General features: G+C 45.8%; 1 protein-coding gene across 1 annotated transcript; it reads right to left on the bottom strand.

Annotated features, from left to right (window-relative positions):
- Positions 1-830: 830 nt before the first annotated feature.
- Positions 831-23,701, bottom strand: LOC139559159 (dentin sialophosphoprotein-like). The gene is made up of 5 exons (XM_071374923.1): positions 23,262-23,701; positions 20,708-20,885; positions 9,065-9,174; positions 6,252-6,440; positions 831-4,986 (listed from the first exon to the last, which is right to left on the bottom strand). Exons 1-5 carry the CDS (start codon positions 23,353-23,355, stop codon positions 2,819-2,821), a joined length of 2,739 nt encoding a protein of 912 aa, XP_071231024.1. The 5' UTR covers positions 23,356-23,701; the 3' UTR covers positions 831-2,818.
- Between the last annotated feature and the right edge of the window lie 2,181 nt (positions 23,702-25,882).

Genomic DNA, 25,882 nt, shown 5'->3' with positions numbered 1-25,882 from the left:
CGGTCAGCACATCACACCAGTGTGAGACACACACACACACAGGCCAGATTATGCCTCTAGCCCCCGTCTCTGTCTCTGAGCTGAGTCTGCAGTCTGGACTCCTACTCTAAATCTCTCATCAGCAGTCTCTGTCAAAAACCAACACACACACACACACACACACACACACACACACACACACACACACACACACACACACACACACACACACACACACACACACACACACACACACACACACACACACACACACACACACACACACACACACACACACACACACACACACACACACACACACACACACACACACACACACACACACACACACACACACACACTCACACACACACACACACACACACACACACACACACACACACACACACACACACACACACACACACACACACACACACACACACAATCCAGACAAGAAGTCTCTATATGTTTGATTTCCTCTCCTCTCCTTCCCCTTCCCCTCTCCTTAACCCTCTCCTCTCCTTCCCCTTCCCCTCTCCTTAACCCTCTCCTCTCCTTCCCCTTCCCCTCTCCTTAACCCTCTCCTCTCCTTCCCCTTCCCCTCTCCTTACCCCCTGCATCTCCTCTCTCCTCCTCTCCTTAACCCTCTCCCCTCTTCTCCTCTCCCCTCCTTACCCCTCTCCTCTCCTTCCCCTCTCCTTACCTTTTCCCTCTCCTCTCCCCTCCCCTCTTCTCCCTCCTCTCCCCTCCTCTCATCCCCACTTCCCTCTCCTCTCTACCCTGCACTGACTGTCTAATAACATATCTCACCTCTTACTAACCCCCAGAAATGTACACACATCCATCCATACAAAAAAATACACTTTATTCACACCATAATATGGTGCCTGTCTAAGTGTTCTCTTACAAGCAACAATGGTTCATTATATTGTTCATTCGTGTGTATAGTAGAACTTTATGGGTTATTTCTGTTTTATACCATGGAATTGTTGAATACTAAATTCTGATTGGCTAGAAGGGCATTCTGGAGCGTGCATTATATTCCTATAACGCACAGTGATATTCAATGGCTGAAGTTGATATTCAATGTCCTATATCTGAGTTGCTTTTGAAAGCAATTGTCGAATTGAAAATATTATTGGCATTGTTGAATTAGATGATCATAATAGCAAGCTAGCAGGACTGATGGTTTGTTGACCAAAGCAAGTTGGCAAACACCTGTAGCTATCACGTAAACAAGCTAGCTACCGCAGTGGACGTTGAACACATTTCTACCAGCAAAAATAAACCTTTTCTAGTGGTAAATGTGTTCCATTATAGCCATGGTTTAAAATGAATAATCAACTCAGGGCTCTGTGCGTTCTCTGGAGAATAATGTAACTCGGTGGAAGGTTAGTTCAGCTCCGCCAACGCGTCGTAGATATCACTTTCCATGCCGTTCATTATTTCCCATAGAACGCACAGCCCCTCGTTGATTATCCTTTACCTATTATTTTCTACTTCCTGCCTTTAGGCTAAGGTTGAAGATACCCAGGTTAGGACGATAATTATATGCAGAAAAAAGCTTTAGAAAATAAACAGATTCATGGGACCGTGGATTAACGAGCATCGCTGGTCCCTTAGTTTAGGATTCTCTCACATTTACGCATTGAGTTACGGGATATTATATGTGTCTGGTCTTATCCTTGATGTTTAGGTGGTGCTAGTGGAGGTATAGACATTGGAACAGCTACTTGGTCGTGTTCAATAGGGCACACTGTGGCAAAACGTTTTCCAGTGTAAAACGGAAACATTATGGGACAAGTTCAGATAATCCTTCCATGTTTCAGTCCGTTTTCTTCCATTTAAGTCCTAATAAATAGGACTCTGCAGGCATTCACTCAGATCAGAGCATTAACTTTGATTTCATGGTGGGAAACAAAGATTCATTACTATCACGTACAAGGTTACACAACTACATAGCAACAATGACACAGTTATATTGGCTCACACAAGAGCAGAGAAGTCGACATAACAACAAAGTAAGCAGTAACATGGTAATTATACAGTAACATGGTAAATATTATGGTAATTACACAGTAAGTTGGGAATTACACTAACATGCTAATTACACAGGAACATGGTCATTATTATGGTAATTACACAGTAAGAGGGTAAATATTACGCTAATTACACAGTAAGATGGCAATTACACTGTAACATGGTAACTATTATGGTAATTACACACGAACATGGTAATTATTATGGTAATTACACAGTGGCATGGTAATTACCCAGGAACATGGTAATTACACTGTCACATGGTAATTACACTGTAATATAGTAATTACACTAACATAGTAATTACACTGTAACATGGTAATTACACAGGAACATGGTAATTATACAGTAACATGGGACTTATTATGGTAATTACACAGTAACATGGTACTTACACTGTAACATGGTAATTACACAGGAACATGGTAATTATTATGGTAATTGCACTGTAACACGGTAATTATACAGGAACATGGTAATTATTATGGTAATTACACAGGAACATGGTAATTACACAGGAACATGGTAATTATTATGGTAATTGCACAGGAACATGGTAATTATGCAGTAACATGGTAATTATTATGGTAATTACACAGGAACATGGTAATTGTTATGGTAATTACACAGGAACATGGTCATTACGCAGGAACATGGTAATTACACAGGAACATGGTAATTATTATGGTAATTGCACAGGAACATGGTAATTATTATGGTAATTACACAGGAACATGGTAATTACACAGGAACCCTCCCCTCTACTCTCGGTATCCCCACTGTCTCTCTCTTTATCTTAGACTTTCTGTTGCATCTCTATCTGTTGTCCATGTCTGCTGTGACCCTTCCCGTTCATCTCGTACATCGAGCTCTTCTGCTGCTTCCGCCGGTAACACCACGCCCCGATGGTGGCTGCCACGGCAACCGCGCACACAGCAACCACAATGGCTGCAACCGTGGAACCCCTGCCGGAGGAGGGAGGGGGAGGAGGGCAGTCCTCCTCACCCCCAGTACACCCTGTCTCCCCCGTCTCACCTTCGCTCTCCCCCTCCTCACCCTCCATCTCCCCGCTGTGTCGAGTCAGGTTGTGCTGGGCCGAACGTTCCTCCTCGTCGATGACGTCATCAGTCCACGCTGTGGGGGCGGGGCCGTGCTCCAGGAAAGGGTGCACGTGATCCGTGGTTTCCCAGGAGTCTGTGGGAGAATGCCTGGCTGTGTTGCCGGGGGCATCGTCATCGTCATCCAGTGATGATGTCAGAGAGGGGGTGGCGTAGTCGGCTGAATGTGAATCTGAAGCCGTGGCCTCGGGGGAGAGAGGTAGGTCGGGTGAGGCTGTAGGGGTGAGTCCTCCCACCAAGCCCTGGTCCTGATCCTGCTCTACAGGGTTCGCCCCCTGTGTGGTGGACAGGGGGACCTGGGGGACTCCAGTGAACGGGGTGGGACGACTCAACTCCACCTCATTGGGCAGGTCAGTCGCCCCGACAACCACAACACCCTTCTCTTCCTCCTCAAGCTCCACCCCTTCTTCTGAGGATCCACCGCCCACTTTATCAGCGTCGGTCTCCTCCTGACTAACAGGGTAGCCGTCCAACCAGGTCTCGTCTGAGCTGGCTGTGGGTTTTGCTCCCGTCGCCTCCTGAGTTACGTTCTGAGGCTCGCCTGTTGTCATGCCGACGGGGGGGATCACATAGTCATCATAATCATGGTCGTCGTAGTGATGGTCGTGACTGTTAGGGTCACTACGATCATCTTCATGTTCACTCTGGTCTTCATCAAGGTGATCATGGACATGGTCGTGGTCGTCATGGTGATCGGTTACATCACCGCGGTCATGACCTTCGTGGTCTTCGTGGTCATCATCTGCACCGTGGTTTTGATCCTCCTCGTGTTCACCCATGTCATAATGCTCCTCGCCCACGTCATCGTACCGACCAGCCTTCTCATGGTCATCCTCCTCGTGTTCTCCTTGGGCCTCACGGTTGGCGTCTTCACTGCCATAGCTTTCATGGTCATCATGATCATTGTGGTCAAGGCGTTCGACAACATGGTCTTCACCCTCAGAGCTTTCATCGTGGCCATGATCTGTTTGACCGTCGTGGTCATAGTGGTTATGTTCACGTTGATCGTCATGTTCACGGTCAATATGTTCATGGTCAACGTCATCTTCGTGGTCAGCATGGTCGTCGTGGTGATGGTAATCATGGTCAACGGGGTCAATTGGTTGTTGGAAATGACCCTCATGGCTGTCATAATCCTTCGTCTCCTCTGGTTGGCTGTCGTCTTGCTTGCTCTCCATTAATTCGCTGCCGGAGGCCCTGACACGGTTGTCCCCCTCAGTGGGTGTGTCCTGTGTGACTAGCGGGTGGGTGGGTTCCACATGTCCCACCTCGTGGATGGCCTCTGAGGGGAACCAGAACAGGTGCTTCTGAGATATCAGGGAGACTGGCGCCTCAGTCACCTCTGACACGCCCATCTCCTCCACTTGTTCCTCCTTCTCAACGGGAGGGTCTGTCGAGTCTTCCACCTCTTCCTCCATTCCTCCCCCCACCTCCTCCCCTTGCTGCTCCTCCTCTCCCACAGACAGCTCCTCTCCTCCTGTCGCCTCCTCTCCTCCTGCCGCCTCCTCTCCTCCTGCCTCCTCCTCCTCCTCCTGCTCCTCTACTCCCTCCACACTGAAGCTGGCCTCCTGTTGCTCCTGATCGCTGTGCTCCTCTCCTCCTGCCGCCTCCTCTCCTCCTGCCGCCTCCTCTCCTCCTGCCTCCTCCTCCTCCTGTTCCTCTTCTCCCTCCACACTGAAGCTGGCCTCTTGTTGCTCCTGATCGTTGTGCTCCTCTTCTTCTGTGTCCACCTCCTCCTCTAGCAGTTCCTCCTCTGTGTTCTCCTCCTCTTCAGGGGTGTCGTAGGAGAGGTGGTGATCGTGATCAGTGAACTTATCTTCATAGTCGATGTGTGTCTCTGTCTTGTCTGTAGAAACAGAGAGGGGGAGTGAGGAGAGAGAGAGAAAGAGGGAGGAGTGAGGAGAGAGAGCGAGAGAGAGAGAAGGGGGGAAGAGAGAGGGGGGATGAAAAAGAGAGAAGGGAGGAGGAGAGAGAGAAGAAGGGGAGTGGGGAAGCTGGTTTAGAGAATGCCAAGAGTGTGCAAAGCTGTCATCAAGACAAAGGGTGGATATTTAACGAATATCAAATATCAAATATATTTTGATTTGTTTAACACTTTCTTGGTTACTACATGATTCCATATGTGTTATTTCATAGTTTTGATGTCTTCACTATTATTCTACAATGTAGAAAATAGTAAAAATAAAGAAAACTCTTGAATGAGTAGGTGTCCTAAAACTTTTGACCAGTAGTGTATTCACACAAGAACTGGTATTTAACCCTTCTCCTATGCTGAGTCTCCTCCTTACACATCTGAATAGCCAATACATCTCTGTTGCTATACAGAACTTTAGTGATGCCTGTTCTCTCTCACTTCATCTGACCTGACCTCGGCCCAAATTCCTCACTCCTCCCCAACTCACGGCCGTCCTGTTGACTTGTACCAGACTGTGGCCCTTCTCCTCTCCATAGGAAACCTGATGTCTAACAATAACATGTTCTGACCGAATGTAAACGTTCTGCATTCCCCTCTCTCCCTCAGTGATATGAAATAAGGATATTTCATATTTTCAAGCTTAGAAGTCAGAACCAATCAATGTACTGCACCTTCATACCTGCTGTAAGCTGAGTACACCACGAATATAATTAGATTAGATTTGTTTTATATCTCTCACTCACAACTGGGACACTGTTTTGTAACAGGCGGAAGTCAGACCCTAGGCCTAGCAGAGGTCTGAATGAGTGCACTATTGGGACACTGTTTAGTACTGCACTTCACATGAAAATCTATTAAAAAAAATATGTAGAAATGCATGGAACTGAAGGCATGACTAATAACCAGGAAGTGAAGCGTGTGACCTCATCACAGCTTCCTGTGGAGCCCAGAGGTCACGGCTCTAAGGTGAGAGGTCAGGTAAACAGGAGGCCAGGTGACACGCACGCACGCACGCGCACACACACACACACACACACACACACACACACACACACACACACACACACACACACACACACACACACACACACACACACACACACACACACACACACACACACACACACACACACACACACACACACACACACAGGATTATATAAGCACCCCCTAATTATTACATATTATACACTTACATTTGCTACAAAGCTGTACCAGTCCATACCACTCTCCACAGCTGTCACACAGCAGGCTGAATGCTGAGTGGCCGCTGGGCATCACATGACCAGGAAGACAGGAGTACAGCAGCTCGTCCCCCATCTCAAACCCTGTGTGGCCCTGGAGACGTGTGTTGGGGAACGCAGGGGGATCGCCACATGGTCCACCTGACAGGTATAACATTACCAGGTTAGGTTATATCACAATGATGTTATGCCACAGTTATATACACTGTTATTGTAAGTTATAACATACAGTGTTGGGTCCTGTTTTTCTATCTGTCCTTCCCCTCAGTAGGGGAGACAGGGGCTGGTTGTCACAGATTGATTGGCTCACGACTGGACTCTGATTGGTTGGCTCTTAACTGGAGTCTCAGATTGGTTGGCTCATAACTGGAGTCTGATTGGTTGTCTCATAACTGAAGTCTCAGATTGGTTGGCTCATAACTGGAGTCTGATTGGTTGGCTCATAACTGGAGTCTGATTGGTTGGCTCATAACTGGAGTCTGATTGGTTGGCTCATAACTGGAGTCTGATTGGTTGGCTCATAACTGGAGTCTGAATGGTTGTCTCATAACTGGAGTCTGATTGGTTGGCTCATAACTGGAGTCTGGAGTCTGAATGGTTGTCTCATGACTGGAGTCTGATTGGTTGGCTCATAACTGGAGTCTGATTGGTTGGCTCATAACTGGAGTCTGATTGGTTGGCTCATAACTGGAGTCTGAATGGTTGTCTCATAACTGGAGTCTGATTGGTTGGCTCATAACTGGAGTCTGGAGTCTGAATGGTTGTCTCATAACTGGAGTCTGAATGGTTGTCTCATAACTGGAGTCTGATTGGTTGGCTCATAACTGGAGTCTGAATGGTTGTCTCATAACTGGAGTCTGATTGGTTGGCTCATAACTGGAGTCTGAATGGTTGTCTCATAACTGGAGTCTGATTGGTTGGCTCATAACTGGAGTCTGGAGTCTGAATGGTTGTCTCATAACTGGAGTCTGAATGGTTGTCTCATAACTGGAGTCTGATTGGTTGGCTCATAACTGGAGTCTGGAGGGTCCTCAAAGTTATGTGGCATGTACAACATGTCTGATCTCTAATGAAGAGGGTACATATTTCAAATGTTCTTGCCTATTTCCTCTCCTCTCTTTGCGGTTTTACAGGTCCCACAGTAACTTTCCTGTTCCTCAGTTCAAACCCAAACATCAGTCTTGGGAGTAGTCCAACAGCGGGCCGGTCCAAAAACAACCTCTAACCCCACCCCCTTCTGCACTGGAGAGGTCGGGGTGTAATGGAGGTGTACCACATTTGGGTGATGGCTAACCTGAGGATTTAGCTCAGTGGGCTAACACAATCTGGTAGCACACAGATCCTGAGGATTTAGCTCAGTGGGCTAACACAATCTGGTAGCACACAGATCCTGAGGATTTAGCTCAGTGGGCTAACACAATCTGGTAGCACACAGATCCTGAGGATTTAGCTCAGTGGGCTAACACAATCTGGTAGCACACAGATCCTGAGGATTTAGCTCAGTGGGCTAACACAATCTGGTAGCACACAGATCCTGAGGATTTAGCTCAGTGTGCTAACACAACCTGGTAGCACACAGATCCTGAGGATTTAGCTCAGTGGGCTAACACAATCTGGTAGCACACAGATCCTGAGGATTTAGCTCAGTGGGCTAACACAACCTGGTAGCACACAGATCCTGAGGATTTAGCTCAGTGGGCTAACACAATCTGGTAGCACACAGATCCTGAGGATTTAGCTCAGTGGGCTAACACAATCTGGTAGCACACAGATGAACCAGGTTCAAGGTGGGTCGATCACTTAAGCAGCACTTAAGTGGAGAACACTGTATATATAACACTGTAAATAAAACACTGTATATACAACACTGTATATACAACACTGTATATACAACACTGTAAATGAAACACTGTATATACAACACTGTAAATACAACACTGTAAATACAACACTGTATATACAACACTGTATATACAACACTGTCAATACAACACTGTATATAAAACACTGTCAATACAACACTGTAAATACAACACTGTATATAAAACACTGTAAATACAACACTGTAAATAAAACACTGTATATACAACACTGTAAATACAACACTGTAAATACAACACTGTATATACAACACTGTATATACAACACTGTAAATACAACACTGTCAATACAACACTGTATATAAAACACTGTAAATACAACACTGTAAATACAACACTGTATATAAAACACTGTAAATACAACACTGTAAATACAACACTGTAAATACAACACTGTATATACAACACAGTAAATACAACACTGTATATACAACACAGTAAATACAACACTGTAAATACAACACTGTAAATACAACACTGTAAATACAACACTGTTTATAGACATAATATGACATTTGAACTGTTTTTATTGTATTGTATTTTTATTGTATTGGAACTTTTGTGAGTGTAATGTTTACTTTTTTTATTTTTATTTCACTTTGTTTATTATCTATTTCACTTGCTTTGGCAATGTAAACATCTGTTTCCCATGGCAATAAAGCCCCTTAAATCAAAATTAAATTGAGAGAGAGAAGATGGAGGGAGAGGTGTGGGAACATTACCTCTTTCAGTCGTCAATAAACATCTTAGGCAGAGAATTGCGAAATGTGTGTGTGTGTGTGTGTGTGTGTGTGTGTGTGTGTGTGTGTGTGTGTGTGTGTGTGTGTGTGTGTGTGTGTGTGTGTGTGTGTGTGTGTGTGTGTGTGTGTGTGTGTGTGTACTGACCTCTGTCTTTGACACAGAACACATCCACGTGTGTGTTGTCCTCTGTAGTGTTCTCTATCTTCACATCCACTGCCTTCAGAGCACTGCCCTGATTACTGCACACTGTAGTCCTGGAGAAACACACAAACGTTACTGCACACTGTAGTCCTGGAGAAACACACAAACGTTACTACACACTGTAGTCCTGGAGAAACACACAAACGTTACTACACACTGTAGTCCTGGAGAAACACATTGCTGTGTGATGACATCATAATCCAGAAACATACATCATCAGCCAAACATCCTGCTGTATCAGCAGCTCTGATAGAGGTATGACTACATCTAGACAGGATATCCTGCTGTATCAGCAGCCCTGATAGAGGTGTGACTACATCTAGACAGGATATCCTGCTGTATCAGCAGCCCTGATAGAGGTATGACTACATCTAGACAGGATATATATCCTGCTGTATCAGCAGCCCTGATAGAGGTGTGACTACATCTAGACAGGATATATATCCTGCTGTATCAGCAGCCCTGATAGAGGTGTGACTACATCTAGACAGGATATATATCCTGCTGTATCATCAGCCCTGATAGAGGTGTGACTACATCTAGACAGGATATCCTGCTGTATCAGCAGCCCTGATAGAGGTATGACTACATCTAGACAGGATATACATCCTGCTGTATCATCAGCCCTGATAGAGGCGTGACTACATCTAGACAGGATATCCTGCTGTATCATCAGCCCTGATAGAGGTGTGACTACATCTAGACAGGATATCCTGCTGTATCAGCAGCCCTGATAGAGGTGTGACTACATCTAGACAGGATATACATCGTGAGCCCTGATAGAGGTACAGTATGACTACAGAGATTGTTCGCGGAAATGCGGTCACTGGTCGAGTGTGTGTAGCTAGCTGCCTAGTTTAAATATCAACAGTACTGCCACAGCAACATAACATTTGATTTACATCATCATCAATATTCGGTCTGGTTGGCTGCTCAGCAGAACTTAATTTATTTCCTCATAGAATCAAATCATTTCAAATCAGGAAGGATGCTGGAGGTGCTGATAAATTGAAATAACTTCGTCAAAGTTATAGAATTAATGTGGTCTTTTCAGAAAGAAATTAAATGATTTACTCCACCGTGAGTAGGCCTATAAGGATCAATAGCTTCTTTTTAAAAAGTTGCCTAGCTGTGGATTGTGTGTAGCCCAATAACAAGGCATAGCCTACAGTCAAGAATGAAGGGCAAATCTGTCAGTGAACAGGAGACAAAACAGGCATGGATTTTCATGGGGATCTTTTTATTATGTTACTTAGATTGAAGATTACGAACATAGACGATAAAAGGAAGGGGCAATGTTAGTTAGGCGCTTATTGAAGAGTGTGAGTGAGTGAGTGAGTGAGTGAGTGAATGAGTGAGTGAGTGAGTGAGTGAGTGAGTGAGTGAGTGAGTGAGTGAGTGAGTGAGTGAGTGAGTGAGTGAGTGAGTGAGTGAGTGAGTGAGTGAGTGAGTGAGTGAGTGAGTGAGTGAGTGAGTGAGTGAGTGAGTGAGTGTGTGTGTGTGTGTGTGTGTGTGTGTGTGTGTGTGTGTGTGTGTGTGTGTGTGCGTGGGTGTGTGTGTGTGTGAAAGGAATGAGGTGGAGGACGGTGATGTCTACCTCCTGCCTCTGACACCTTCTTGCTGGCGATGAGTCACGACACATACAACGTGTGTCCGAAAGTGACCTGTTTTGTTACCCTGTTGTTAAATACCTTCCGGTCTAAACATAGTGAACGGGGTGCTCCTTTGTAGCTCTGTTGGTAGAGCATGGCACTTGTAACCCCAGGGTAGTGGGTTCAAATCCCGGGACCACCTGTATGTAAAATGTATGCACGCATGACTGTAATTCCCGTTGGATAAAAGCGTATGTTAAATGGCATATATATATATATAGGGGTACACAGGGGGTCTAAAAGCTAACGTCCATGTGATTTAAGGCAGTCAACAATTAAAATGTTTTTTAGTTTGACCAGTTTCCATAGTAACCCTTATCAGAAGAGAGAATAATGTGATGTGTAGCATTATGGGTTGGACACAGTAGCGGTGCATGGGGGGGGGGGGGAATCACTGGGGAAGCCAAGTCCCCCCCCCCCCCACTCTGTTGTTTGCTCTATAACCTGTTAATTCCTATGCCTTGACACCGTGATATACAGGCCTAAAGGCAGAGACAATAAGACACAGTGGCAGAATAAATTCAGCCACACCTTAGGTTTATCAGATAGCAGCCTCTGTCCTGTGAAGTCCACAAAGCATATTGTATGTAACAGACAGTTACATGACCTACAGCGTGGTCAAGCAACTTAATGTTTCCCACATTTTCAGACCACTAAACAACTATTGATTTAGAACCACCAGAGAGTTACTGCAAGTCGCAAGGAACACAGCAGCAGCCTCCACTATTCCAGCACCATTTCAACATGATTAAATCACCTCATGCTTCGTCTAATACAGTGACAACTAAAAGATACCAACAACTATTTAGTCCAATCAATGTAAGCTAAATATGATGTGGCTGTCCATGGTTCTGATTTCTGTGTGTGTGTGTGTGTGTGAATGTGTGTGTGTGTGTGTGTGTGTGTGTGTGTGTGTGTGTGTGTGTGTGTGTGTGTGTGTGTGTGTGTGTGTGTGTGTGTGTGTGGGTGTGGGTGTGGGTGTGTGTGTGTGGGTGCGCGTTCGTGCAAGTAGAAAAACATGTTGACTCACCCTACTTGTAGAGAAACACCAATGCCATCCTCCTCTCTTTCATGTTGACGAAACGGTCTTTCACTCTGTTATACAGTACGGGCATTTAGTTTTTGTTGTCCTAGTCTACCTGGCTAAAATGCTTGCTCGCTAGCCTAACTTCCATTCATGGGCAACGTTAGCTAGTTAACATTAGCCTTCTACATCTAGCTACATATTGAACTTCCATCCTCTCAGGCCAGTGGCACAACAATGTATGAATTAATAGTTGGATCAGAATGGTCGTTATAATCATTGGCCAGTGCGGAGAATTAAGTAAAACCACAAGTCCAAATCCCTATCTCCATCCAGGGCTAATTTAGGAAAGGGGCAATTTTAGCTAGCTGGCTAGCCACTGGAGGACAACGACACAGCGAGATGCAACAATTCAAGTTTTTCTGTCAATGATGTATGCTCTCAATGGGATTTGATAGGAGTGATGCCAAATCCAAGCTGGCTTCCCTTGACACTTTTTTTTGGTGCGCCAGGACCATTCACTAGTTGCCCTTGCTCAGTTTAGCTCAATGCTGATTGGCTAATTCTTTATAATATTTTGGTCAAGGGAGATCAGATGTCTAATTACCTTGCCTTCAATGCTACGGGCGGCAACAATGTCATACTCGTTTGGACCAGACAGCATCAGATAGATGGTCTACACATAGAGAGAGAGAGGGGTGCTGTTTCGCTCGCTCGGATGCTTTCTCCTATGAGTTACATTCAGACTCTTGCGAATTGAAGGAAAATTATGAAACACAGAGAGATGGAGAATTGTGTGTAGATACGGTGCCTTCGGAAAGTATTCAGACCCTTTTCCACAATTTGTTATGTTACAGACATATTCTAAAATGTATTAAATAAAAATATATATATCATCAATCTAAACACAATACCCCATAATGACATCACAATACCCCATAATGACATCACAATACCCCATAATGACAAAGCGAAAACAGGTTTTTAGACATTTTTGCAAATGTATTAAAAATAAAAAACAGAAATACCTTTTTTTTACATAAGTATTCAGCCCCTTTGCTATGAGACTCGAAATTGAGCTTAGGTGCATCCTGTTTCCATTGATCATCCTTGAGATGTTTCTAGAACATGATTGGAGATCACCTGTGGTAAATTCAATTGATTGGACATGATTTGGAAAGGCACACACCTGTCTATATAAGGTCCCACAGTTGACAGTGCATGTCAGAGCAAAAACCAAGCCATGATATCAAAGGAATTGTCCGTAGAGCTCAGAGACAGGATTGTGTCGAGGCACAGATCTGGGAAGGGTACCAAAACATGTCTGCAGCATTGAAGGTCCCCAAGAACACAGTGGCCTCCATCATTATTAAATGGAGAAAGTTTGGAACCACCAAGACTCTTCCTAGAGGTTTGATGAAAACCTGCTCTAGAGCACTCAGGTCCTACAGGTGTGCCAAGATTGTAGTGTTCTACCCAAGAAGACTTGAGGCTGTAATCGCTGTCGAAGGTGCTTCAACAATGTACTGAGTAAAGGGTATTTCCATTTTTCTTTTTTAATAAATTAGCAATAATGTCTAAAAACCTGTTTTTGCTTTGTCATGACGGGGTATTTTCTGTAGATTGATCAAGAACAAAAACTATTTAATCCATTTTAGATTAATGCTGTAACAGAACAAATGTGGAATAAGTAAAGGGGTCTGAATACTTTCTGAAGTCCATACATACGGTCCATATATACGGTAGTGATCTGAGAGTAGGCTACATTACATTACAGTCTGTACTGTACACTAGAGCTGGGTGGAGATATGACATCACACATTGTACGGGACTTTCTATTCCATAATATGTAACATATACCAATAGAGGTCTGAGTACTGAGGCATGCAGGCACACACACAAACACACCACGGTGTTTCCCTTTCTGATAGAAGGAAACCTTCTACCTGCCTAGCTCTGTCGATAATATCACCCAAACCCACACTCTATATCTGGGTATATAGTCTGGTGTAGAGCACTGTATCGGTGTGTTAGTGACAACACATTGTGCATAAGTCAGTCCACTCAGGGAGAGAGAGGCATGAGATGGAGAGAGAGAGAGGGAAGGGAGAGAGAGAGGGATGGGAGGGATGAGAGAGAGGGAAGGGAGAGAGAGAGAGAGAGTAGGGAGAGAGAGAGGTGAGAGGGATGAGAGAGAGAGGGATGAGAGGGATGAGAGAGAGAGTAGGGAGAGAGAGAGAGAGAGAGGGATGAGAGGGAGAGAGAGAGGGAAGGGAGAGAGAGAGGTATGAGATGGAGAGAGAGGGAAGGGAGAGAGAGGCATGAGATGGAGAGAGAGAGGGAAGGGAGAGAGAGAGGGATGAGATGGAGAGAGAGAGGGAAGGGAGAGAGAGAGGGATGAGAGGGATGAGAGAGAGAGGGAAGGGAGAGAGAGAGTAGGGAGAGAGAGAGGTGAGAGGGATGAGAGAGAGAGGGATGAGAGGGATGAGAGAGAGTAGGGAGAGAGAGAGAGAGAGAGAGAGAGAGAGAGAGAGAGAGAGAGAGAGAGAGAGAGAGAGAGAGAGAGAGAGAGAGAGAGAGAGAGAGAGAGATAGAGGGATGAGAGGGATGAGAGAGAGAGAGAGAGAGAGAGAGAGAGAGGGAAGGGAGAGAGAGAGGCATGAGAGGGATGAGAGAGAGAGAGAGAGAGAGAGAGAGAGAGAGAGAGAGAGAGAGAGAGAGAGAGAGAGAGAGAGAGAGAGAGAGAGAGGGATGAGAGAGAGAGAGAGAGAGAGAGAGAGGGAAGGGAGAGAGAGAGGGATGAGAGGGAGAGAGAGAGAGAGAGAGAGAGGGAAGGGAGAGAGAGAGGGATGAGAGAGAGAGAGAGAGAGAGAGAGATAGAGAGAGAGAGAGAGAGAGAGAGAGAGAGAGAGAGAGAGAGAGAGAGAGAGAGAGAGAGAGAGGCATGAGATGGAGAGAGAGAGGGAAGGGAGATAGAGGGATGAGAGAGAGAGAGGGATGGGAGAGAGAGGGATGAGAGAGAGAGAGGGATGAGAGGGATGGGAGGGATGAGAGGGATGAGAGAGAGAGAGGGATGAGAGGGATGGGAGGGATGAGAGGGATGAGAGAGAGAGAGGGATGAGAGGGACGAGAGAGAGAGAGGGATGAGAGGGATGAGAGAGAGAGAGGGATGAGAGGGATGAGAGGGATGAGAGAGAGAGGCATGAGATGGAGAGAGAGAGAGGGAAGGGAGAGAGAGAGGGATGGGAGGGATGAGAGAGAGAGAGAGAGGCATGAGATGGAGAGAGAGAGGGAAGGGAGAGAGAGGGATGGGAGGGATGAGAGGGATGAGAGAGAGAGAGGGATGAGAGGGATGAGAGGGACGAGAGGGACGAGAGGGATGAGAGGGATGAGAGACAAATTTGAACCCAATAACTACTGTGGGATATGTGTCAACAGCTCCCTCGGGAAAATCCTCTGCATTATCATGAACAGCAGACTCGAACATTTCCTCAGCGAAAACAATGTACTGAGCAAATGTCAAATTGATTCAAATTAATTCAACATACCAATTAGGATTTGGTTAAAAATACTTCAATCAGTCATAGAACCCATTGCCCTTTATGGTTGTGAGGTCTGGGGTCCGCTCACCAACCAAGAATTCACAAAATGGGACAAACACCAAATTGAGACTGCATGCAGAATTCTGCAAAAATATCCTCCATGTACAATGTAAAACACCAAATAATGCATGCAGAGCAGAATTAGACCGATACCCGCTAATTATCAAAATCCAGAAAAGAGACGTTAAATTCTACCACCACCTAAAAGGAAGCGATTCCCAAACCTTCCATAACAAAGCCATCACCTACAGAGAGATGAACCTGGAGAAGAGTCCCCTAAGCAAGCTGGTCCTGAGGCTCTGTTCACAAACACAAACAGACCCCACAGAGCCCCAGGACAGCAACACAATTAGACCCAACCAAATCATGAGAAAACAAAAAGATAATTACTTGACTCATTGGAAAGAATTAACAAAAAAACAGAGCAAACTAGAATGCTATTTGGCCCTAAACAGAGAGTACAGAGCAGAATACCTGACCACTGTGACTGACCCAAACTTAAGGAAAGCTTTGACTATGTATAGACTCAGTGAGCATAGCCTTGCTAATGAGAAAGGCCGCCGTAGGCAGACCTGGCTCTCAAGAGAAGACAGGCTGTGTGTACACTACCCACAAAATGAGGTGGAAACTGAGCTGCACTTCCTAACCTCCTGCCAAATGTATGACCATATTAGAGACACATATTTCCTTCAGATTACATATCACCTGGGTGAAATACGACAGTGTGCCATCACAGCAGCACGATGTGTGAACTGTTGCCACAAGAAAAGGGCAACCAGTGAAGAACAAACACCATTGTAAATACAACCCATATTTATGTTTATTTATTTTCCCTTTTGTACTTTAACTATTTACACATCATTACAACACTGTATATAGTCATAATATGACATTTGAAATGTCTTTATTCTTTTGTAACTTCTGTGAGTGTAATGTTTACTGCTAATATTTTATTGTTTATTTCACTTTGGTTTGTTATCTATTTCACTTGCTTTGGCAATGTAAACATATGTTTCCCATGCCAATAAAGCCCATAATTGAACTTCAATTGAGAGAAAGTGAGGCATTTTGTGTTTAATGCTCTACAGAGTCTACTGACCACAGGCCCCCAAGCTCTACTACTGACCACAGGCCCCCAGCTCTATTACTGACCACAGGCCCCCAGCTCTATTACTGACCACAGGCCCCCAGCTCTATTACTGACCACAGGCCCCCAGCTCTATTACTGATCACAGGCCCCCAGCTCTATTACTGACCACAGGCCCCAAGCTCTACTACTGACCACAGGCCCCCAAGCTCTACTACTGACCACAGGCCCCCAAGCTCTATTACTGACCACAGGCCCCCAAGCTCTGTTACTGACCACAGGCCCCCAAGCTGTTACTGACCACAGGCCCCCAGCTCTATTACTGACCACAGGCCCCAAGCTCTACTACTGACCACAGGCCCCCAGCTCTATTACTGACCACAGGCCCCCAAGCTCTATTACTGACCACAGGCCCCCAGCTCTATTACTGACCACAGGCCCCCAGCTCTATTACTGACCACAGGCCCCCAGCTCTATTACTGACCACAGGCCCCAAGCTCTACTACTGACCACAGGCCCCCAGCTCTATTACTGACCACAGGCCCCCAGCTCTACTACTGACCACAGGCCCCAAGCTCTACTACTGACCACAGGCCCCAAGCTCTACTACTGACCACAGGCCCCCAGCTCTACTACTGACCACAGGCCCCAAGCTCTACTACTGACCACAGGCCCCCAGCTCTATTACTGACCACAGGCCCCCAGCTCTATTACTGACCACAGGCCCCAAGCTCTACTACTGACCACAGGCCCCCAGCTCTATTACTGACCACAGGCCCCCAGCTCTACTACTGACCACAGGCCCCAAGCTCTACTACTGACCACAGGCCCCAAGCTCTACTACTGACCACAGGCCCCCAGCTCTACTACTGACCACAGGCCCCAAGCTCTACTACTGACCACAGGCCCCCAGCTCTATTACTGACCACAGGCCCCCAGCTCTATTACTGACCACAGGCCCCAAGCTCTACTACTGACCACAGGCCCCCAGCTCTATTACTGACCACAGGCCCCCAGCTCTATTACTGACCACAGGCCCCCAGCTCTATTACTGACCACAGCCCCCAAGCTCTACTACTGACCACAGGCCCCCAGCTCTGTTACTGACCACAGGCCCCAAGCTCTACTACTGACCACAGGCCCCCAGCTCTATTACTGACCACAGGCCCCCAGCTCTATTACTGACCACAGGCCCCAAGCTCTACTACTGACCACAGGCCCCCAGCTCTATTACTGACCACAGGCCCCCAGCTCTATTACTGACCACAGGCCCCCAAGCTCTATTACTGACCACAGGCCCCCAAGCTCTATTACTGACCACAGGCCCCAAGCTCTACTACTGACCACAGGCCCCCAAGCTCTATTACTGACCACAGGCCCCAAGCTCTATTACTGACCACAGGCCCCCAAGCTCTATTACTGACCACAGGCCCCCAAGCTCTATTACTGACCACAGGCCCCCAGCTCTATTACTGACCACAGGCCCCAAGCTCTATTACTGACCACAGGCCCCCAGCTCTATTACTGACTACAGGCCCCAAGCTCTGTTACTGACTACAGGCCCCAAGCTCTACTACTGACCACAGGCCCCCAGCTCTACTACTGACCACAGGCCCCCAGCTCTATTACTGACCACAGGCCCCCAGCTCTATTACTGACCACGGACACTGGCGTTGCTAATGTGTCCCCCTACTCATCACTCCATATGTCTCTTCTGTCTTTTCTCTTTCCATGTCTGTTTTTCTCTAGCACCCTGTCTCCCTACAGCTAATCATCTCTCTCTCTGTCGGAGCTGTGTGTCATGTTGCTGTGGCGACAGAGGTGTAAATGGAGTTGGCTGTCAGCATGACACCCTGGCTCAGAATTCCCTCCTCCTGTATAGAAGAACAGAGGAGCCTTTCTCTGTCCTCTCTCCCTCTCCCTCTCCCTCTCTTTCTCTTTCTCTCTCTCTCTCCCTCTCCATCCCTTCTCACTCTCTGCCTCCCTCTGTCTCTCTCTCTCTTCCTACTTACATGACTGAAAGAGCAGCAAAATCTGGACCCTTACAAATCAGCCGGGCTAGACAATCTGGACCCTCTCTTTCTAAAATGATCTGCAGAAACCCCTATTACAACCCCTATTACAACCCCTGTTGCAACCCCTATTACTAACCTGTTCAACCTCTCTTTCGTATCGTTTGAGATTCCCAAAGATTGGAAAGCTGCTGCGGTAATCCCCCTCTTCAAAGGGGGAGACACTAGACCCAAACTGCTACACACCTATATCTATTCTACCCTGTCTTTCGAAGGTCTTCGAAAGCCAAGTTAACAAACAGATCACCGACCATTTCGAATCCCACCGTACCTTCTCCGCTATGCAATCTGGTTTCAGAGCTGGTCATGTGTGCACCTCAGCCACGCTCAAGGTCCTAAACGACATCATAACCGCCATCCATAAGAGACATTACTGTGCAGCCGTATTCATCAACCTGGCCAAGGCTTTCGACTCTGTCAATCACCACATTCTTATCGGCTGACTAAACAGCCTTGGTTTCTCAAATGACTGCCTTGCCTGGTTCACCAACTACTTCTCTGATAGAGTTCAGTGTGTCAAATCGGAAGGCCTGTTGCCCGTACCTCTGGCAGTCTCTATGGGGGTGCCACAGGGTTCAATTCTTGGGCCGACTCTCTTCTCTGTATACATCAATGATGTCGCTCTTGCTGCTGGTGATTCTCTGATCCACCTCTACGCAGACGACACCATTCTGTATACTTCTGGCCCTTCTTTGAACACTGTGTTAACTAACCTCCAAACGAGCTTCAATGCCATACAACTCTCCTTCCGTGTACTCCAACTGCTCTTAAATGCAAGTAAAACTAAATGCATGCTCTTCAACCGATCGCTGCCCGCACCTGCCTGTCCGTCCAGCATCACTACTCTGGACGGTTCTGACTTAGAATATGTGGACAACTACAAATACCTAGGTGTCTGGTTAGACTGTAAACTCCCCTTCCAGACTCACATTAAGCATCTCCAATCCAAAATTACATATAGCACCGGCTTCCTATTTCGCAACAAACCCTCCTTCACTCATGCTGCCAAACATACCCTCGTAAAACTGACCATCCTACCGATCCTCGACTTCTGCAATGTCATTTACAAAATAGCCTCCAACACTCTACTCAACAAATTGGATGCAGTCTATCACAGTGCCATCCGTTTTGTCACCAAAGCCCCATATACTACCCACCACTGCGACCTGTACGCTCTCGTTGGCTGGCCCTCGCTTCATACTCATCGCCAAACCCACTGGCTCCAGGTCATCTACAAGTCTCTGCTAGGTAAAGCCCCGCCTTATCTCAGCTCACTGGTCACCATAGCAGCACCCACCCGTAGCACGCGCTCCAGCAGGTATATCTCACTAGTCACCCCCAAAGCCAATCCCTCCTTTGGCCGGCTTTCCTTCCAGTTCTCTGCAGTCAATGACTGGAATGAACTGCAAAAATCACTGAAGCTGGAGACTCATATCTCTCTCACTAGCTTTAAGCACCAGCTGTCAGAGCAGCTCACAGATCACTGCACCTGTACATAGCCCATCTGTAAATAGCCCATCCAACTACCTCATCCCCATACTGTATTTATTTATTTATCTTGCTCCTTTGCACCCCAGTATCTCTACTTGCACATTCATCTTCTGCACATCAATCACTCCAGTGTCTAATTGGTATATTGTAATTACGTCGCCACCATGGCCTATTTATTGCCTTACCTCCCTTTTCTTACCTCATTTGGACACACTGTATATAGATTTTCTTCAACTGTATTATTGACTGTATGTTTTGTTTATTACATGTGTAACTCTGTGTTGTTGTATGTGTCGAACTCCTTTGCTTTATTCTTGGCCAGGTCACAGTTGTAAATGAGAACTTGTTGTCAACTGACCTCCCTGGTTAAATAAAGGTGAAAACAAAATACATCTTTCTCTATCTTCATCTGATGTCCCTCCCTCCCTCCCTCCCTCCCTCCCTCCCTCCCTCCCTCCCTCCCTCCCTCCCTCCCTCCCTCCCTTCTCTCCCTTTTCTCCCTCTCCCCTCCCTCTCTCCCCTCCCTCCCTCTTTCTCCTTCCTCTCTTTGTCTCCTCTAAACTAGTCTTGTTTCACACATGTTCTGACAGTCCTGATACTTGCCACACCTAAAACATGTCAGTGTGTGGTTGTGTGTGGTTATGGTTGTGTGTCTTACCCCACGCTGCCCCCGTCCAGCCATCCTCGTGTGCAGGCAGAGAAGGAACACTCCACCACGGCGTGACGCAGCTCCTCGGTCGATGCCAGACGGGCATCATGGAGCGCACACGCATGTTCTGCCTCGGCCAATCCCCCGGAGTCAGACGTGTTTCTCTGGTCCAATAGAAACACACGACCTGGGGAGAGAACACCTTTACAGCAGGAACACAGCAGATACCATGGTATGGACTGTAAATCAGTAGTTTAACACCTTTACAGCAGGAACACAGCAGATACCATGGTATGGACTGTAAATCAGTAGTTTAACACCTTTACAGCAGGAACACAGCAGATACCATGGTATGGACTGTAAATCAGTAGTTTAACACCTTTACAGCAGGAACACAGCAGATACCATGGTATGGACTGTAAATCAGTAGTTTAACACCTTTACAGCAGGAACACAGCAGATACCATGGTATGGACTGTAAATCAATAGTTTAACACCTTCACAGCAGGAACACAGCAGATACCATGGTATGGACTGTAAATCAGTAGTTTAACACCTTCACAGCAGGAACACAGCAGATACCATGGTATGGACTGTAAATCAGTAGTTTAACACCTTTACAGCAGGAACACAGCAGATACCATGGTATGGACTGTAAATCAGTAGTTTAACACCTTCACAGCAGGAACACAGCAGATACCATGGTATGGACTGTAAATCAGTAGTTTAACACCTTCACAGCAGGAACACAGCAGATACCATGGTATGGACTGTAAATCAGTAGTTTAACACCTTTACAGCAGGAACACAGCAGATACCATGGTATGGACTGTAAATCAGTAGTTTAACACCTTCACAGCAGGAACACAGCAGATACCATGGTATGGACTGTAAATCAGTAGTTTAACACCTTCACAGCAGGAACACAGCAGATACCATGGTATGGACTGTAAATCAGTAGTTTAACACCTTCACAGCAGGAACACAGCAGATACCATGGTATGGACTGTAAATCAGTAGTTTAACACCTTCACAGCAGGAACACAGCAGATACCATGGTATGGACTGTAAATCAGTAGTTTAACACCTTTACAGCAGGAACACAGCAGATACCATGGTATGGACTGTAAATCAGTAGTTTAACACCTTCACAGCAGGAACACAGCAGATACCATGGTATGGACTGTAAATCAGTAGTTTAACACCTTCACAGCAGGAACACAGCAGATACCATGGTATGGACTGTAAATCAGTAGTTTATAAAATCAGTTGTAACAGTTATAAAAACAGCAACACAACTGATTTAACTATCTATAAGTTAATAGTATATTAACTACTTTAAAACCTGTTATAAACCCTTCGCATTAGATAACAGAGTTCTCCATCAAGGTCTCTCCAAACTAAAGACTGGTTATAACTACGTGCAGATCCAGGATCAGCTTATCTGAGTTCCCCATCAAGGTCTCTCCAAACTAAAGACTGGTTATATCTACAGTGCAGATCCAGGATCAGCTTATCTGAGTTCCCCATCAAGGTCTCTCCAAACTAAAGACTGGTTATATCTACAGTGCAGATCCAGGATCAGCTTATCTGAGTTCCCCATCAAGGTCTCTCCAAACTAAAGACTGGTTATATCTACAGTGCAGATCCAGGATCAGCTTATCTGAGTTCCCCATCAAGGTCTCTCCAAACTAAAGACTGGTTATATCTACAGTGCAGATCCAGGATCAGCTTATCTGAGTTCCCCATCAAGGTCTCTCCAAACTAAAGACTGGTTATATCTACAGTGCAGATCCAGGATCAGCTTATCTGATTCCATTCCTTTGGGACACAGACAGCAGGGAGCGCTGCCCCCTAGTTACATGATCTGTTATAGGAGGAGGATTCGCTATATACTGTACGAACTGCAGTGGCCACCCCTATACAGACCATCATCATCATCACCATCATCATCATCATCACTATGGCTATCTATGTTCAGATTTAAAAGAAATACCATCATTAATTCAATAGGGTTACTTTGACAATTAACATTTCTTGAGATTTTTTTAATTCAGAGAAATCATTCGATTTCACCTTTTAGAATTCAAATACGGCTGTGTGTGGTGTGAGTTGTAACATGTCTGTATGAGTGAGTGCAGAGAAAGACACACAAAGCATTCATATCTCACTGCAGAGAGGAGAGAGAGAGAGAGAGAGACTGCGAGACTGCCAACACCAAGTCAAAATCCTGCTCACACAGGTTTATCAATACAGACCATGTATTATCAAGCAATACTATATGCATAAGCTTTTTCTAGCAGCATTGTTCAATTCGAAGCACCAGTTTACTCTGTAAACCAGGTTCGAATACAGTCGAATATATTTCTGAACGTTGTTTAAAAAGTGTATCCTCGACCAAAAGTTCCAGCCCTGAAGGCAGAGGTTCCCCTCCCTCTTCAGATGTCCGGTTGGGCGCGAGACCCCCAGATGCTGACCGCTGCCCACCGTGCGCCAGATGTGACAAAAACCGACACAGTTACTATTTGGACAGGGCGTCACAACCCAGGTAGAAAAAACTTACCGTCAGCGTGAACGACAGAAACCACCGTTAGCCAAACCAAGCATCCAAACATGGACGAGAAAACCAGGTTTTGGTAAATGCGTCGTGCCATCATTCTCTGCGCGCTCTGATTATTTTGTTTATCGCAGTTGAAAAAAAGATTCCAAAGTTTTAATGGAAATAAATCTCCCTTGGTGAGTTGGTGATACAGGAGGGAGTAGCGGTTCCGTTATTTCCCTCCCGGTGGCAGACAGACTGAGAGAATCTGGATTTGAACTTGTTGACACGAAACGGCAAAACGGAAAGGAAAATGACGGTTGGTTCGGTTTATCTCCCCAAATAGTGCCTTCGCGAGCAGATGGAGCATTGGCACGAAAACTCGCGTGTCCCCGTCAGTAAATACGTGACGGCTCCCCAACCTGAAGTCTGGGCAGCAGTGCGAGCTGAGGAAGCAAGCCGGGTGTGCGTCTTTACGCACGGAGAGAGAGAGAAAAACACTTTCTCTGGTGGCTGTCGCGAGGCAACTTGCATATTTTTTCAGTGATTACATCCTCGAACACTCATGCTCAAAAGTGTCCATGTTTTCGTCCCCCTCTTCCCTAAAGGAGCCTCGAATAACCTTTTGGGGTTTAAAAGATTGCAGCTGTGGGGGAACCTTTTTAGGTCAAAAAGGCAAAGCGAGGAAACCCCTCTGAAAATATTATTTGAGAAACCCCCTGTGACATGAAGCATTAGTAGTGGCAATCGGAAGAAAAAAAATGGTCTGTATTCTTTTATTTATTTTATTTACTGGAACCCTTTAACTAACCAAAGGTGCAAATACGAACCCTTGACTTGCAATGGTTCTTTGAGGAACTCCAGGGAACCTCGGGTCACCACTAATTCTCAGAGTGTAGGAAAACCATTCCACACCTGAGAACTGTTTTTATATGTTGGCATATAGGCTTACATGTCTTTATATTTACAAGTTTTGTATTTACAATTTGGAGAAGAATCTGCAATAGCCTACACCATTATGTTATGATGTGGGGAAATATTCTTCATGACACCTGCATCTCCATTTTTTTCCCACCACTGATATTCTCTGGCACTCTGGCTTGCTATAATTGAGGTGACTGCTCCCCTGTCGCAGCTCTAGGCCCAGAGCTCTCTCTTTCTCTCTGTGTCTGCTTTTACTGTGATAGAAAGACGGACGGCCATCTCCCTGAGAGACCAGCACCCTGCATCCGGGGCATTGTCTTGGTTAGTCTGTGCAATGAGATAACACACACACACACACACACACACACACACACACACACACACACACACACACACACACACACACACACACACACACACACACACACACACACACACACACACACACACACACACACACACACACACACACACACACGCAGTTGAAGTCGGAAGTTTACATACACCTTTGCCAAATACATTAAAACTACATTTTTCACAATTCCTGACATTTAATCCTAGTAAAAATTCCCTGTCTTAGGACAGTTAGGATCACCACTTTGTTTTAAGAATGTGAAATGTCAGAATAATAGTAGAGAGAATGATTTATTTCAGCTTTTATTTCTTTCATCACAGTCCCAGTGGGTCAGAAGTTTACATACACTCAATTAGTCTTTAGTAGCATTGCCTTTAAATTGTTTAACTTGGGTCAAATGTTTCGGGTAGCCTTCCACAAGCTTCCCACAATAAGTTGGGTGAATTTTGGCCCATTCCTCCTGACAGAGCTGGTGTAACTGAGTAAGGTTTGTAGGCTTCCTTGCTCGCACACGCTTTTTCAGTTCTGCCCACAAATGTTCTATAGGATTGAGGTCAGGGCTTTGTGATGGCCACTCCAATACCTTGACTTTGTTGTCCTTAAGCCATTTTGCCACAACTTTGGAAATATGCTTGGGGTCATTGTCCATTTGGAAGACCCATTTGCAACCAAGCTTTAACTTCCTGACTGATGACTTGAGATGTTGCTTCAATATATCCACATAATTTTCCTCCCTTGTGATGTCATCTATTTTGTGAGGTGCACCAGTCCCTCCTGCAGCAAACCACCCCCACAACATGATACTGCCACCCCCGTGCTTCACGGTTGGGATGGTGTTCTTCGGCTTGCAAGCCTCCCCCTTTTCCCTCCAAACATAATGATGGTCATTATGGCCAAACAGTTCTATTTTTGTTTCATCAGACCAGAGGACATTTCTCCAAAAAGTACGATCTTTGTCCCCATGTGCAGTTGCAAACAGTAGTCTGGCTTTTTGATGGCGGTTTTGGAGCAATGGCTTCTTCCTTGCTGAGCGGCCTTTCAGCTTATGTCAATATAGGACTTGTTTTACTGTGGATATAGATACTTTTGTACCCGTTTCCTCCAGCATCTTAACAAGGTCCTTTGCTGTTCTGGGATTGATTTGCACTTTTCGCACCAAAGTACGTTCATCTCTAGGAGACAGAACGCGTCTCCTTCCTGAGCAGTATGACGGCTGTGTGGTCACATGATGTTTATACTTGCGTACTATTGTTTGTACAGATGAACGTGGTACCTTCAGGCGTTTGGAAATTGCTCCCAAGGATGAACCAGACTTGTGAAGGTCTACAATTTTTTTTCTGAGGTCTTGGCTGATTTATTTTGATTT

The sequence above is a fragment of the Salvelinus alpinus genome, chromosome 29 (genome assembly GCF_045679555.1).
Source record: "Salvelinus alpinus chromosome 29, SLU_Salpinus.1, whole genome shotgun sequence".
Lineage (NCBI taxonomy): Eukaryota > Metazoa > Chordata > Actinopteri > Salmoniformes > Salmonidae > Salvelinus > Salvelinus alpinus.
Note: the sequence above shows the minus strand (reverse complement) of the source record. Positions and strands in the feature narration are given on the sequence as shown.

Coding starts and splice junctions, on each gene's coding strand:
- LOC139559159 (XM_071374923.1), bottom strand. CDS start 23,355: ATGATGGCACGACGCATTTACCAAAACCTGGTTTTCTCGTCCATGTTT. Junction 20,886..23,261: donor TTCTGTCGTTCACGCTGACG/GTAAGTTTTTTC, acceptor TTCTCTCCCCAG/GTCGTGTGTTTCTATTGGAC. Junction 4,987..6,251: donor GGTACAGCTTTGTAGCAAAT/GTAAGTGTATAA, acceptor CTGTTTCTACAG/ACAAGACAGAGACACACATC.